General features: G+C 47.0%; 1 protein-coding gene across 2 annotated transcripts; it reads left to right on the top strand.

Annotated features, from left to right (window-relative positions):
* Window positions 1–573: 573 nt before the first annotated feature.
* LOC125429971 (zinc finger protein 79-like) lies at window positions 574–13,785 on the top strand. Of its 2 annotated transcripts, none has more exons than XM_048491607.1 (9): window positions 574–999; window positions 5,472–5,555; window positions 7,247–7,480; window positions 7,736–7,754; window positions 7,885–8,004; window positions 8,763–8,795; window positions 10,301–10,407; window positions 11,126–11,234; window positions 12,068–13,785. In XM_048491607.1, exons 1-9 carry the CDS (start codon window positions 964–966, stop codon window positions 13,144–13,146), a joined length of 1,821 nt encoding a protein of 606 aa, XP_048347564.1. In that variant the 5' UTR covers window positions 574–963; the 3' UTR covers window positions 13,147–13,785. The 2 variants fall into 2 exon arrangements, with proteins under 2 accessions (XP_048347564.1, XP_048347566.1); XM_048491609.1 differs by having other exon boundaries at window positions 7,736–7,758; window positions 7,889–8,004.
* Window positions 13,786–14,822: the final 1,037 nt, after the last annotated feature.

Here is a 14,822-nt window from a genome sequence, read left to right as displayed (position 1 = left end):
ATAATTTGGGGGTGGGGGTGGGGTTGAATGCTGTCGACATGCATGTATGAACCAGCAACTGGTGCTGGAAGATGGATTTAGATTTCAGTGTTCACTTATGCTTGCTGGGCCAGACACGAACCCGAAGTGCATCTCATGTCCACAACCAGCACTGCCACATACAACTGTATATTTTCCAAAAAATAACCTACAGAGCATTCAAATTTAAAATAAAAATATCCTTCTACAAACACATATTCCTAAAGAATGCCTCTTCCCTCCTTACCCACAACGAAGGACGGAGCGAAACGGTAAATTAATAATGCATTTTCATTTTAAGCTCTTGTTTAGGCAAAACAGCTTAAGATCACGAGCAAATGCAAAATGCACCCGTCCTCTCCTCAGGAATGGCTGATCCGGTCCAAGCTCCCAGGCCCCTTCCATACATGCACAATAATGCACTTTCAATCCATTTTGCAGCCGGATTTCACTGTGCAGAATAGCAAAATCCACTTGCAAACAACTGCAAAAGTGGATTAAAAGTGCCTTATTCTGCATATGCGGAAGGGGCCTCAAAGCCGAAAGATCCAGACCCCTGCAAAGCCAAGCAGGCGACTCCAGGCCGGTCCACGGACTTCAAACCCTCCTGCGTTCCCTATAAACTCGCGCACGTTTCCTCTCCCAGAAATCAAACCTTGCCTAGATGGCAGCTCCGCCTTCTCAGCTGTTGCTCCAACCTCTTCCTGTTTCCGTCCCTATTATCAACCCGGATTGCCGGAGTGGAGGCGCTCACCGGAGCGCCCCAGGCTGGGGGTTGCAGGCGTCCTTCTAGTCGCGACGCCTCCTTAGCTCACCTTTCCGGCTTACCTGCCCAGGGATCGGGACCCACTGGGCGGCCGGAGGACTTTCCTTGTGCTCCGAGAAGTCGACATGTCCCCGGGACGCCTTTTGCCCTGAGCTCTTTAGTGCGCGTCCATCACAACCATGGCCGGAGCCGGGATCCTGGCTGGGGAGCTCAGAGTGAGTTGATGCCGAGAAAGTTCGGGAGAGGGGAGACGGGGATCCAGAGATCTGGGCACCCGTTTTAGCTTGGCTTGCAGGGTGGTTGTTCAGCAGCTTGGGCTGCAGCCACATCTTGGCCTCGTAAGCGCCACATGTTGAGCGAAATCTGGAGGACCTATTCTTCCTGACCAGTGGTTCTCAACCCTCCTAATGCCGTGACCCTTTAATACAGTTCCTCATGTTGTGGTGACCCCCAACCATAAAATTATTTTCGTTGCTACTTCAGAAGTGTAATGTTGCTACTGTTATGAATCGTAATGCAAATATCTGATATGCAGGATATATTTTCATTGTTACAAATGGAACATAATTAAAGCATAGTGATTAATCACAAAAACAATGTGTAATTATATACTGTGAAATAGTTATTTCTAATTACAAATAAATGAAATACGTGTTTTCCGGTGGTCTTAGGCAGCCCCTGTGAAAGGGCCGTTTGACCCCCAAAGGGGTCACGACCCACAGGTTGAGAACTGCTGTTCCAGACCTTTTAGACTTCCTTCTGAGGTCAGGTTTATTTCTACCCTGTTTCCCCGAAAATAAGATATCCCCTGAAAATAAGACATAGTAGAGGTTTTGCTGAAGTGCTAAATATGAAGCATCCCCCGAAAGTAAGACGTGGCAAAGTTTTTGTTTGGAAGCATGCCCGACGAACAGAACACCAGAGCATGCAGCTGTGGAGCGGAAGAATAAGACATCCCCTGAAAATAAGACATAGCACATCTTTGGGATCAAAAATTAATATAAGACACTGTCTTATTTTCAGGGAAACACGGTAGTCCCTTCCCGCAATATGTTCTTTGTGTAAGGACTAGGGGACTGTATGCATACTGGTGGGTGAGCAGTGCGCTGCTGCAAACAAGGGTTTACACCAGGGATCTTCAAACTATGGCCCTCCAGATGTTCATAGACTACAGTTCCCATGAGTCCTACCACTTGGCCATGCTGGCAGGGGCTGATGGGAATTGGAGTCCATAACATCGGGAGTGCCATAGTTTGAAGACCCCTGGTTTACACCGTTAGTTTCACGCTGCATTCAGAAAAGGCACAGAACATACTCGGCGTCTTTCTTGAAATCACACACAGGGAAATACAGAAGAGTCTCGATTCATACCCTGCCTTTGTCTCCTGTAAAAAGACTCATGGAGGTTGACCAACTCCTTTCCCTTCCTGACCCCAGGGCAGATACTTCCTGAGGAAGGTGGGGTTGAGAGAGCTATGACTGACCCAAGGTCACCCATCAGGCTTCATGTGGAGGAGCAGAGAATCAAACCCGAAGTCTCGATAACAGGTGTCCGGAGCAGTATAAATGCTGTTTTTTCAAAGTGCTGTTTCCTGGTATGGATAATAATAGTTTCCATGGAAACGGCACTTCAATAAGATTTCCAAATGCTCCCAGATAATCAGGATACTTTACAGTGCTGGCATATGCTCCTCCAACCTCTGCCAGAGTACGTGCAACCGCACTGTCACCTTTATCCCGAAAAGGGTATGACTTATGGTTCTTCCGTAAGTTTTTCAAGGGCAAAAAGACATTTAGGGTGGTTTGTCCTTGCCTGCCTCTACATCATAGGTGACAAACTCGCGGCCCTCCAGATGTTATGGACTGCAGTTCCCATCATCCCCTGCCATCATCATCCTGTCAATGGATGATGGGAACTGTAGTCCATAACATCTGGAGGGCCGCGAGTTTGACACCTGTGCTCTACATCATGACTCTGGTGTTCCTCAGAAGTCACCCATCTAAGTACTAGCCAGGGCCAACCCTGCTTCGTTTCTGAGATCTGACGAGATCAGACCAGCCTGGGACTATCTGAACTGAGAAAAGTGTAACTCTGTTTTGGATTGCCTCCTACGTGCGCTTCAGCTTGAAGGATTCTCGTGTGGTTGGGGCCCCAGTCGAGGCTGTTTGGAGAAGCTGTTCCCTTGGGAGAGGTAGAATTAGTTACCCAACTGGTTTGGAGGTGGGCGCGTCTGTTCCTCACCAGCCCTGAAGGATTTTGTCTCCTCAGTGATCCAAAAACTGAGTTGCTCATGATTTGGAGCTGTCCTCCTCGAAAAGCTTCCTAGGTCCTTGTAGCTACATTGCCTGAGAAGCAGCCCAGTTTACACCAGATGCTGCACAAATGCCAAGTCCCAGGGCTTTAGCCACAGCTGGCAATGCCCTGAAACCAACCCTGTGCCTCAGCTAATGCAAAGGCAGCCACCCGCTTCCTGAAATGGGTGACTAAGAATCTTTGCGAGCTATCTCGAAACACTAGCCTTGACTTCCTGTTGGAAGAGATCTGCTCGAAACTTGCAGTTTCAAGGTACAGCTCGTAGTGTTTTAGGACCTACATCTCTCAGAGGATACCTCTCTGGTAATAATGACCCATTAAGATCTTGATTTAAGATTCTGCTTTGGCTTCTGTCTGTGTTGTATCTGGTGAGGGCTGGGAGCATAAATCAGGATCTTTGCAGGCACGACCCCACTTTAACACAGTTCCCTTTTCAACTAGGAGTCCAATGCTGTAATTTTTTAGAAAGCAGCTGAAGGGTTAACCTTTGGGGATCTACACCCCTTGGCTGCTGTTATGGGGCTGGCATTTTAGCAGTGTCATGAAGGCAGCTTTTCCTAGAGCACAGGTGTCAAACTCGTGGCCCTCCAGATGTTATGGACTACAGTTCCCATCATCCCCTGCCAGCATGATGCTGGCAGGGGATGATAGACCCCTACCCTGGAGAACCTGGGAACAGTGCTTCATAGTGACTCCTGAAATCCAGCTGAACAGGAAGCGAAGGCTGGAGTGTTCTTTTCCATTGCATCTCTCTCCGTGCTGCCTGTCTGATGGCAGGGAAGTAACAACAGAGCAGTGGCTGCGGCTCTATGCTAGAGAACATGCCCGGCATGCAAAATGCCCTGTTTCTGACGGCTGCTTGTCAACCCTTGGCATTTTCCATTAAAAGCAGAAGTGCTTGAAAAGAACTTCCATTGCCTTCTCTGCCCCCGCAACATTACCCACAGTTGAGACACAGTCTCTCAATATAGTGGGGAATATTAGCTTAGAGCAGACTGCTTATTAATGTTGCAAGAGGTGGGTAAGGAATCTTTAATACCACCGTGTATATGAAGATCAGCTCTTAGAAGAAAATTCACAGAGAGGAATATAATGTGAATTTGACAATCTTTGTTGAAGGGATGAGGGGTTCACCAGCATTTAATTCAATGCAATAAACAGACACACACAGAGTTCCTTAGATATAGATAGGTTGGAAAGTAGATTTGGAATAGAAAGGGGTATGGAATATATGGGTAATGCGACCTGATTCCAGGGTTCAGAGCCAAACAACCAACGTTTGGTTCCAGGGGGCAACACATTGGACACAGTGACAAAGACGGGAAGGTGTCAGTGGCACTGAGCAATTGGCCCTTTGGAGGGTAGGATATTTATAGGGTGAAGAATTACCTCTGGGAGTGTCAGGACGACCTTTGGGAGGTGCTCTCCAGATGTTCATGGATTTCAATTCCCACCAGCCCCTGCCGGCATGGCCAATTGGCCATGCTGGTAAGCTGATGGGAAAGTGCTGGTCCATGAACATCTGGTAGCTTCCTATGGCTGACCCCTGGTTCTCAACCGCTGGGAGGTGTCCGGATGGCTTGTTTGAGAAACAAAGAGGGTGCATTGTAAGGTGGTCAGAAGAAGTTAGTTACAGAAGGGAGTATCTGGGTTAAGAAAATCAGGGGAGGCAATGACATCAGGAGTCTTCTTGTGGCTGGAAATGAGTATCCATTCAGCAGGGCTACTGTATCGTGTTGAGGACACATTCTTCCATGGCTGTGGAGCTGAAAATGTGCTGACATGTTAGGGTTGAAGTCACACAACATGAGGAACTGTATTAAAGGGTTGCGGCATTAGGAAGGTTGAGAACCTGGCTAACGCCTAGAGCAATGGGATCCCCATTACTCTGCATTGCCAGCGTCAATTTGTTCAAGAACTCTGGTTCCCATGCGGACAGGGGAACTCCCTCCCACTAGTCCAGGGCAGGATGGTCACAGGAGGGCTGCTGCTGGACAGACTCTTCTGCAACATGGAGGAGCCTTAAGTATTCAGTTGCTGGATTGGCCGTTAAAAGGCAAATGATGGAGGGCAAAGTTCATCTTTTCACAGGACTGGAATCACACATGAAATTAAAGTATATGAACACAGGAAGCTGCCTTATACTGAAACACACCATTGGTTGGTCTGTCAAGACCTGCATTTTCAGACTGCGGCAGCTTTCCAGGATCACAGTCTTCCATGTCACCTCCTGACTGCTCCTTTTGGTTGGAATTGCCCGGAATTGAACCGGCGATCTTCTGCGTGTGATGCTCAGTCACTGAGCCACAATCCCTTCCCATCTACGGTTGTGCAGCCAACTGCCAGTATCGGTCTTTCTGCTCTTTTCCTCAGGTGGAGCTGCAAGAGCACCTGGTCTGTCTAAGGAAACAAAGAGAAGAAGCCAAGGCTGATGAGCAGAAAATCAAGAAGCTGTTGGTAAGAGCCGGCTCTTTGCTTCCTTTTTTTCTTTCTTGTGCCTTATTGTTAGGGAAGCTGTGTTTTACTTCGCCGGCTCACAGTCTTCTTTCAGGCTTTGCCGGGATGTCAGACCAGGAATGGCTGGAGGCTGGGATGCTCCTCGGCATATCAGAAGTTCAAAATTTTACCTGGGTATTTACCAGGTAAACTGTAGCAATGACTCCTTCCTTTCATCACAGAGGAGGAAAGGTCTGGACTGGCTTGCTAGAACCAAAGAGCGATTCCTTTCCTTCTGTTTTCTGAACTTTTCATTAGTCCTGCAAAAAGGGAACTCCAAGGCATAAGAAAGACCCCTCAGGGCGGGCACACCTTGAACCCAGCATTTTGTCTCCACGCTGGCCAGTCATGAGCCGAGCATGAGGTCCACAGCTGCTCCTGTTCTTTGACTGCATTGTCTGGCGCATTTTCTCTGTGCATTGAGATTCCTCACAGCTACTGTGGCTCATAGCAGCTCCATGCGTGTTTTCATAAGTCCTGTTTTTATAACTCACAGAGACCTCAAATACCCTTTAGTGCAACAAAACGATGGAAATTTTCCTTACTGGTTTAAGCTTTAAAAGGGGCTTGAACAGATTTATGGAGGAGAAGTCGATTTATGGCTACCCATCTTGATCCTCTTTGATCAGAGATTGCAAATGCCTTAACAGACCAGGTGCTCGGGAGCAACAGTCGCAGAAGGCCATTGCTTTCACATCCTGCACGTGAGCTCCCAAAGGCACCTGGTGGGCCACTGCGAGTAGCAGAGAGCTGGACTAGATGGACTCTGGTCTGATCCAGCTGGCTTGTTCTTATGTTCTTAAGCCAAATCCAGCTCTGATTCAGGGAAGGAGAGGGGGGAGAGAAGTGGTTTGGATTGTAAACAGGGAGTTTGTCTGATTTTTTTTAAAAAAGCTGCTAAGCTAGTGGAAGGCAGTGGCAAACCACCCTGTAAACATTGTCTACCTAGTAAACGTTGTGACGTGATGACAGCCCATGAATCAATAATGAGCCGGTGCTTGCCCAGGAGACTACTTTTACATTGAAGCTGGTAGCCATCTCCATAATTTATGGTGCTGCATTCCATTAGAGCAGCCTACAGGGGCTGCAGGAGGTTTTGCCTCATGGTTATCTCTTGCAAATTACTCTTATCATGGGGCTGGAGGATCACCGAGAGGCTGGAATGTTTGTAAATTATGCACATTGTGTAATACATGGACCCGTCTCCAGCCCTTACTGACATATGATGAAAGCACGTATGATGAAAAATCAAGCTTGTGCTGTGCGTTTATCGTACATGTCTACTGGGGCTTGTGAGCAGGGCACGGATTGCCACAACCCAAGTAGTTGGACTGCGAGCTTGCATGTCCCCTTCTCCGTTCTTGGCTCTGCTTTCCTCCCCCTCTCTCTTTCCCTTCTCTCCTGGCTGGGGCCTTAGTTACTTAATCAGTCAGTCAATCAGCCAACTGAAAGACGTATGCCCCGCATTTACACAGAATGGGCCTGAGGCAGCTCGCAACACAGAGACCCGGGAATAACTGTGAAAGAATGTCAGAAACAAAATTGGGCACTAGGAAACATGGCCCTCCCCCCCCCCCCAACATGCATCCTCCCCCCCCAACATGCATCCTCCCCCCCCAACATGCATCAGAAAGAACTTCCTTTGCTTACAGAAGCGAATAGATGCTGAGAAGCGGGAAATCATGCGGGAGTGGAAGGCGTTTGGGGCATACCTGGAAGAGCAGGAGCAACTCCTGCTGGACTGGCTGGTGGAGCTGGACAGGAGCCTCACGCAGAAAAGAGAGGGCAGCATCTCCCGGCTCTCCACGGAGATCCTCCTGCTCGACGATCTGCTCAGTGGAAGGAGAGGGGAGAAAGAACAGCTAATGCCAAATGGCTCCGTACAGGTAAGACCGCTTGATCAGCTAACCTACCTCTCAGGATTGTTGTAAGGCTGGAGGAGAACGATTTCCAAATCCTCCCATCCCATGATTCTATGTGGACTCCCACCTAATGCCTTACAGGTAGTTTTGAACCCCAAGTTTATTTAAATATATCTGCTGTTTAAAGTGTTCCAGATACGATTCACATTGTCTAGACTTTCTCAAAAGCCAGAGACTCAGATGCATCACTAATCACATCTTCTTTGTCTTCTCCGTTAGGCCTTCAGGAGCACCGAGAGCAAGTGAGTTTTTTGGCCCTGGGGATCATTTTCCCATTGTAGTTTTCTATTAGGATGGACCCCTGAGGAAAGTTTGTTCTTCAGGCATTTGCGAAGGTGCCTCGTCTGAACTTGTTTCTCTTCCTGTCTCCAGTAAAGAGGATGACACATCCCTGCAATCGGAGCTCAGCTTCGAGGAGCTGGAACAGAGGCTTGATAGTTTTTCTCAGAGGAAGGACACCCTGCAAGATCTCATGCTTGAATTTAAAGGTGAGCTAGAGCATTGGTCCTCCCAAATAGCATATGAAAGTAACATGGAGTCACTAATGAGTTTCCTTTTGGCTTTCTTTGTGGAGACCCAGGTTGAAATTCCCTCTCAACTGTGGAATTCACCGTGTCACCTTGGGCCAGGTCACTAGTTCCCTGCCTGCCCTAACTTGCAGGGTTGCAGTGAGGAAGGGAGATATTTTCTCAGAGATGTACTTTCTCAGAACCGCTTGGAGCAGTGGTTCTCAACCTGGGGGTCGCGACCCCTTTGGGGGTCGAATGACCCTTTCACAGGGGTCACCTAAGACCATTGGAAAACGGTCTCTTTATATTTTATATATACCAATTTTATGGTTGGGGGTCACCACAACATGAGGAACTGTATTAAAGGGTCGTGGCATTAGGAAGGTTGAGAACCACTGGCTTGGAGGAAGGAAGATGTTTTTTTTTAAAAGTGATAGATGTGTTTTTGGCAGGCATCCTACTTGTGAACTTCCTCAAAGCAGCTGGCCAGCCGCTGTGTGAACAGAATGCTGGACCCAGCAGGCCCTTGGACGGCACTGGCAGGGCTCTTCTTGTGTTCTGATTCTTGCACTGCCGCATCTAGGTTGCCTTGTGCAGCCTCAGCGGTCCTATGTGTGAGCTGAGACTGATCATGGTCTACCTATCAGGAAGCTTCCAAATATTCAGACTTTTGGGCCAGGCCAGGATTTGAGTGTAAGTCGGAACGTCCCCTAACTTGCCTTATCTTTTTCTCGTAGAGACTTTACGGCTAGAACTGGAGGCTGATGGAGGTATGTATCCACAGGTGATGGGAGAGGGTGATTGCAGAGGACTTAGAAGGGTGTCACTCTGCTTAGGACTGTACTGAGAGCCCTTCGCAGTATAAAGGAAATGTGTTGTGTGCAGGAAGACAGCAGTGTTGGGGAAGTCAATGCCTGGATTGTTGTAGTAGCCCAACAGTGCAGTGAGGGAATGAAGTGTTGCTTCCCAACCCAAATGGTTATTTCTTCATTGCCATCATGGTGTGACACACAAGAAATAAAATAAAATCCAAAGCTACAACCTGCAAGGAATGATTTGTTGCACAAGAAAGGATACCCCCCTGTCCTTTGTTGCACAGGAAAGACTCACCTTCTCTTGGTGCTCCTGAAGGCCTAATGGAGAAGAAGAAGAAGAGTTTGGATTTATATCCCCCCTTTCTCTCCTGCAGGAGACTCAAAGGGGTTGACAATCTCCTTGCCCTTCCCCCCTCACAACAAACACCCTGTGAGGTAGGTGGGGCTGAGAGAGCTCCGAGAAGCTGTGACTAGCCCAAGGTCACCCAGCTGGCGTGTGTGGGAGTGTACAGGCTAATCTGAATTCCCCAGATAAGCCTCCACAGCTCAAGCAGCAGAGCTGGGAATCAAACCCGGTTCCTCCAGATTAGATACACGAGCTCTTAACCTCCTACGCCACTGCTGACGCATCTGAGTATTTTTCAAGCTGAGCTTGTCATTGGGTCAGAATCTATTGCATCATTTATTTGCAATAAGTGCATCATTTATTTGCAATAAGTGCAGCTATTAACTGCTTCAGTGAGCACATCCTATCCCCTTGTTGGGAGATCCTTTAAAAAAAATTACCCAGCCATTTAATTGTCTAGCTCCAGATGATTAAACCAAATCACTTGGCTTTAAGAAAAATGCATTTCTGAATGCAGATTTTTTTATAGGAGTTCTTAGCACCAAATTAGGATACTTTTGTTTTGGAGGCCAGAGTTATCACGAAGATCATGTGTTTCATTGAAAAAAGCATCCGGGCCTTCTGTTTAAATCAGTGGTTCCCAAACTTTTTCAGGCTACCCCCCCTTGGCTCCCAGGTCACAGCTGTAGTGCCCCCCCCACGTGAATCCACACCTCTTTCTTGGTATTAGGTCTACTGCATATTCAGATCACCTCCTAACACTGTCAACATACACATGTAAAAAGAATCTTGCGTTGCAAAGCCGTATCAAGGGGGTCTTTACGTTGTCTTTCCTCCACTGCAGGCTACGCAGTCAGAAGAGTGCTGTTGTTTTTCCTTTAAAACTCACCAGTCAGTCACCAGGATGGAAGGACAATATCTTTTCCTTGCCAGCTGGTCCAGGAATTCCTGCCTTGCTCCCCTACTGCTCCAAAATTCCTTGCTCCCCTACTGCTCCAAAATTCCTGCCCACCTTGATGTTTCCACTGCACCCAGCGGGGCAGGATCGCCCACTTTGGGAATCCCTAGTTTAAATAAATCTCTTTGTCCTCGCTTGTGCTTTTTACCTCGACAGGTGTCAGAATAACATCCCTGTCTCCCTCCAGAGGGTCCTCTCCTCATGAAGAACGGCCAATAACTGGTTTGGAAGAAGGAGTTTTGCCTGCAGCAGAGAGAACTCAGGTCTGGAACTGTACATTGTGAAAAATAATGGAAAAATCCAGGCTAGCCTAATCTTCCCAGATCTCAGAAGCTTAGCAGGGTCAACCCTGGCACGTATTTAGATGGGAGACCTCCGAGGGGCGTGATGTGGAGGCAGGCACTGGCAAGCCACCTCTTAAGCCACCTTTTGCTTTGAAACCCCCACCAACCTGGCAAAAACAAGAAGCAAGATTCATGGGCAGAGATCAATTGCTATGCACCGATGGTGGTGGGATTCAAACAGTGGCGCCGCCGCACACACGCACCTCCAGTCCCTATTGGGCAGGGAGGTTGCTTTAGTAACCCCTTCTCGGCACTCAGAAAAAATTAGTAACCACTTCTAGAGAAGTGGTGAGAACTGGTTGGATCCCACCTCTGCCCTTACCCCACAACCACTGGGAGCTCTGGAAAGCCTCTCTCTGGTATGGGGAGTGGCAACTTATGTGAACACTCATGTTTTATTGAGATCTAGAAGGTTATTTCAGTAATTAGAAGAGGAAAGTGAGATTCACAGGGGGCCATGTTGCCTTGGAACTGAGATCTCAAATTTCTCCAGATGTTCATTTTTTTGCACCAGATTCCAAGCTTTCTGATGGATACATGAGCATGTAGTATGAACACAGCTAAAAGCTTCCCACTTCTTTATGAGCAGACTGGATCTGATTTTTGCCTGATTTTGGAAAACTGTTGGCTTTTTCAGGCTTCGGTGGTCTTGTCTCTGGCAGCTGAAGACACTGGCATGGAGACTCGGACTTCTAAGGAACCAGTGGTGCCACAGATAAGCAGAGGCCTAGAGGATCGAAGGGAGGGTGAGCTGCTTAATTATACATTCCCACCGCTCCAATTGTGACTCTAACCAGGATATGAGGTCATAAGAAGCTGCCTTACACTGAAGCAGATAATTGGTCCATTTAATATAACATCATCTGCGCTAGTTGATAGCAGCCTTTCAGGGCCTAAGATGCTTTAACTGGGGATGCCAAGAACTGAAACCTCTGTTCGCAAAGCACAGACACTGACCCCTCTGCTAAACCAATTAGGTTATAAAACCCATTCTAAAATGGAACTCACTCCCCAGAGAGATTCAGCAAACGTGATTTAGGCTTTCTAGGAAGTCACAGCTAAGACTGTGTTTTTTCTTAGTTTGGTTTTAGAGTTAATTGTTTTATTCTCTTCAGATGTACTTGAAGTTTGATTGGAACTGTACTCATTATAGATTTTGTTGTCACGGTAGTGTTTTACGGTTGCTTTTACGGTAATGTTTTACTTGGGTTTTATCAACTCTGTGTGTTCAACCACTTCTAGTGATAGTTTCAGATTTTCAAAACTAAATATGAGATGTCTTTTCTGCCAGAAAATTGTAATATAAGAGTATCTCCGTGCACAAATACTAAGCTTGGGGATGCTGACACTTCTAGCGTTTATCATTCCCATTCTAATGCTGACCTGTGAGATCTGCGTTCAAATCACTATTCTGATACAAAGCTTACTGGATGGTTCTGTGCCAGGCATACTGTCTCGGCCTGACAACTCAGAGGATAAACTGGATAAGAGGAGAATATTGGGTACTGCTTAGCTGAATAATGGGATTAAAATATGATGTACTAGTAGTATAGAGTTGTTTTTCTTCTTTTTATCCCAGCTGGAGACAACATGGAGCCTGAAGCTACAATTCAAGTACTGGAATGGGAAAACCCTAAAGAAGGGGAGATGCCTGTGAGTGCACGTTGTGGGGCCATTTTACAGAACCTCGAAAAGGAGGAATCATTCAAGGTTGCATACAGCACAAGAAACAATTCTGTGGAAATACAGGGCAATAAAAACCACCAAGAATCCCAAATGTGGTCTAATATATGTGCAGAAAAGAAACCTCATAGGTGTCCTGCCTGTGGGAAGAGCTTCCGCCGGTTTTCAACCCTTATTACCCACCGGCGCATCCATACCGGAGAGAGGCCTTATGAATGCCACCAGTGTGGGAAAAGCTTTAACCAAACCTCCAACCTTTTTCGACATTTGAGAATCCATTCAGGCGAGAAACCCCATGCTTGCCCTGAATGTGGAAAACGGTTCAGTTTTGCCTCAGATGTTGCCAAACACCGAAAAAGCCACACAGCAGAAAAATTTGTGACATGTTCTGTATGTGATAGAGGTTTCAGAGACCGCTTAACCCTAGCCAAACATCAGCGGACTCATGGAAGTGCAAAAGCCTACAAGTGTCCTGACTGTGGCAAAGGTTTTAGGTTTAATTGTTTCCTCATGGCACATCGGAGGAGGCACACAGGGGAGAAACCATACAAATGTGCTGAGTGCGGGAAAAACTTCTGTTCTCACTCAGCCCTTCTTACTCATTGCAGAGTCCACACCGATGAGAAACCTTATAAATGTTCTGACTGTGGCAAGAGCTTCAGTCAGAATTCAACTCTGAAGACTCACAGGAGAGTTCATACAAATGAGAAACCCTATGAATGCCCAGATTGTGGGAAGTGCTTCAGCCAGAGTTCCACTCTTATTAAACATGAGATAATCCACACAGGTGAGAAACCCTACCTGTGCACTGAATGCGGCAAGAGCTTCAATCGCAGCTCAGCTCTTCTAGCACATAAAAGAATCCATACAGGAGAGAAGCCTTTTGAATGCCCTGACTGTGGGAAAAGCTTTACTCAGAATGGACATCTTAATAGGCACCGCAGAGTCCACACCAAAGATACAGGAAGTCAATGAAGGAGTCTCTGCTGAGGCAGGAAATGGAAACCACTGCTTATTAATGGAGCCAGAGTTGAAGATGCTTGATCAGATGGTCCATTGGCTATTCAAGCTCTTGCAGGGCCATTTGGAACAAAGGAAGTGCTGTCATTGGGGCTGGGGAAAGTTTTGTTTTGAATGCATAGGCATTAAAGAAGTTGCACATCTGCAATGGGAGGAGCAAAGCCCCCTCCCCCAAAGCAACCATTTACCCCATTAATATTATCTGTGATGGGATTGCTTACCTGGCCGTTTGCCTCTCCTTTCTCCTTATTTTTCTTTCTGGTTATTATCAATATATTTAATTCTCAACATGGCTGGATCTGTGAAACTTAGATCTGAGGACTGGTGACACAAACAGGTGAGAAAAGATGTCTATATTTGCAGAAAAATCTTAACTCTTAAAAAACAGCAGCATTGGAAGGGCAACCCTCTTCCCTTTGCCCTGCCCCCCAGATACTAAAAGCAGTACATGTGGCTTTAAGAAATGAAGCCTTCAGTGGCCATTGCAGGGCAACCACATAAGAACAAGCCAGCTGGATCAGACCAAAGTCCATCTAGTCCAGCTCTCTGCTACTCGCAGTGGCCCACCAGGTGCCTTTGGGAGCTCACATGCAGGATGTGAACGCAATGGCCTTCTGCGGCTGTTGCTCCCGATCACCTGGTCTGTTAAGGCATTTGCAATCTCAGATCAAAGAGGATCAAGATTGGTAGCCATAAATCGACTTCTCCTCCATAAATCTGTCCAAGCCCCTTTTAAAGCTATCCAGGTTAGTGGCCATCACCACCTCCTGTGGCAGCATATTCCAAACACCAATCACACGTTGCGTGAAGAAGTGTTTCCTTTTATTAGTCCTAATTCTTCCCCCCACAACAATATTGCCGGGCTTTCAGCCTTGGTTTCTGTTAATAAAAAATAGTAGAAAGGACAAGGCCCTTTCCAGGGCTGTTTGGGCCTTTAACAACTCCTAGGTGACTTGCTGCTAAGTGACTTGCATAACTCAACCAGGCCCAGCTGCTCACTATTGTTCAACAGCAGCCACTCCCACAAAAACCAGTGCAGTGTATTGGGAAGAGTTTCAGACTAGGATATGGGAGACCCAGCATCAAATCCCCACTCTGCCATGAAAGTGCACTCACAGACATGCGGTGTAATCTGCCCCTCAAAGGATTGTGGGTGAGAATTAAAAGGAAGAGAGGAGAATGATGATAAGCTGCCTTGAGTTCCCATTGTGGAGAAGAATGGGGTATAAATGAAGTGAATAAATAATAAATATAGGTGAATATGGGAGGTGGTAAAGTGTAGGTTGCTTGGTGGGTAGAAAACACAGTAGAATGAAGATATAGGGGTTGGCAGGAGCAGAGAAAAAATAATGTGGGGAAGGTGACACGAGGCAACTTAGGTGCTCCTTGTAAGTTCTTGTAGGCCCCCCCCCTTTCAACTCAGCCATGGTTTTCCAGGTAGAACCTGCCCATGGGGAGGGAAAGAGGAAAAGCTGAATACAAGGTGTCAGGTGGGTGGAAAGGAGAGAAGGAAGTTGGAAAAGGGAAGAGGCTATAGAGATTTTCAGGTATGGGAAACAGGAAATCGTGGGGTAGGGGAAATTAGATCCTCCCCCCAACACACACACATAAGTCCTCAAGGGAGCCTTATT

This window comes from Sphaerodactylus townsendi, linkage group LG03 (genome assembly GCF_021028975.2).
Source record: "Sphaerodactylus townsendi isolate TG3544 linkage group LG03, MPM_Stown_v2.3, whole genome shotgun sequence".
In the NCBI taxonomy this organism is placed as follows: Eukaryota; Metazoa; Chordata; class Lepidosauria; order Squamata; family Sphaerodactylidae; genus Sphaerodactylus; species Sphaerodactylus townsendi.
This window is presented reverse-complemented; position numbering and strand designations above follow the sequence as displayed.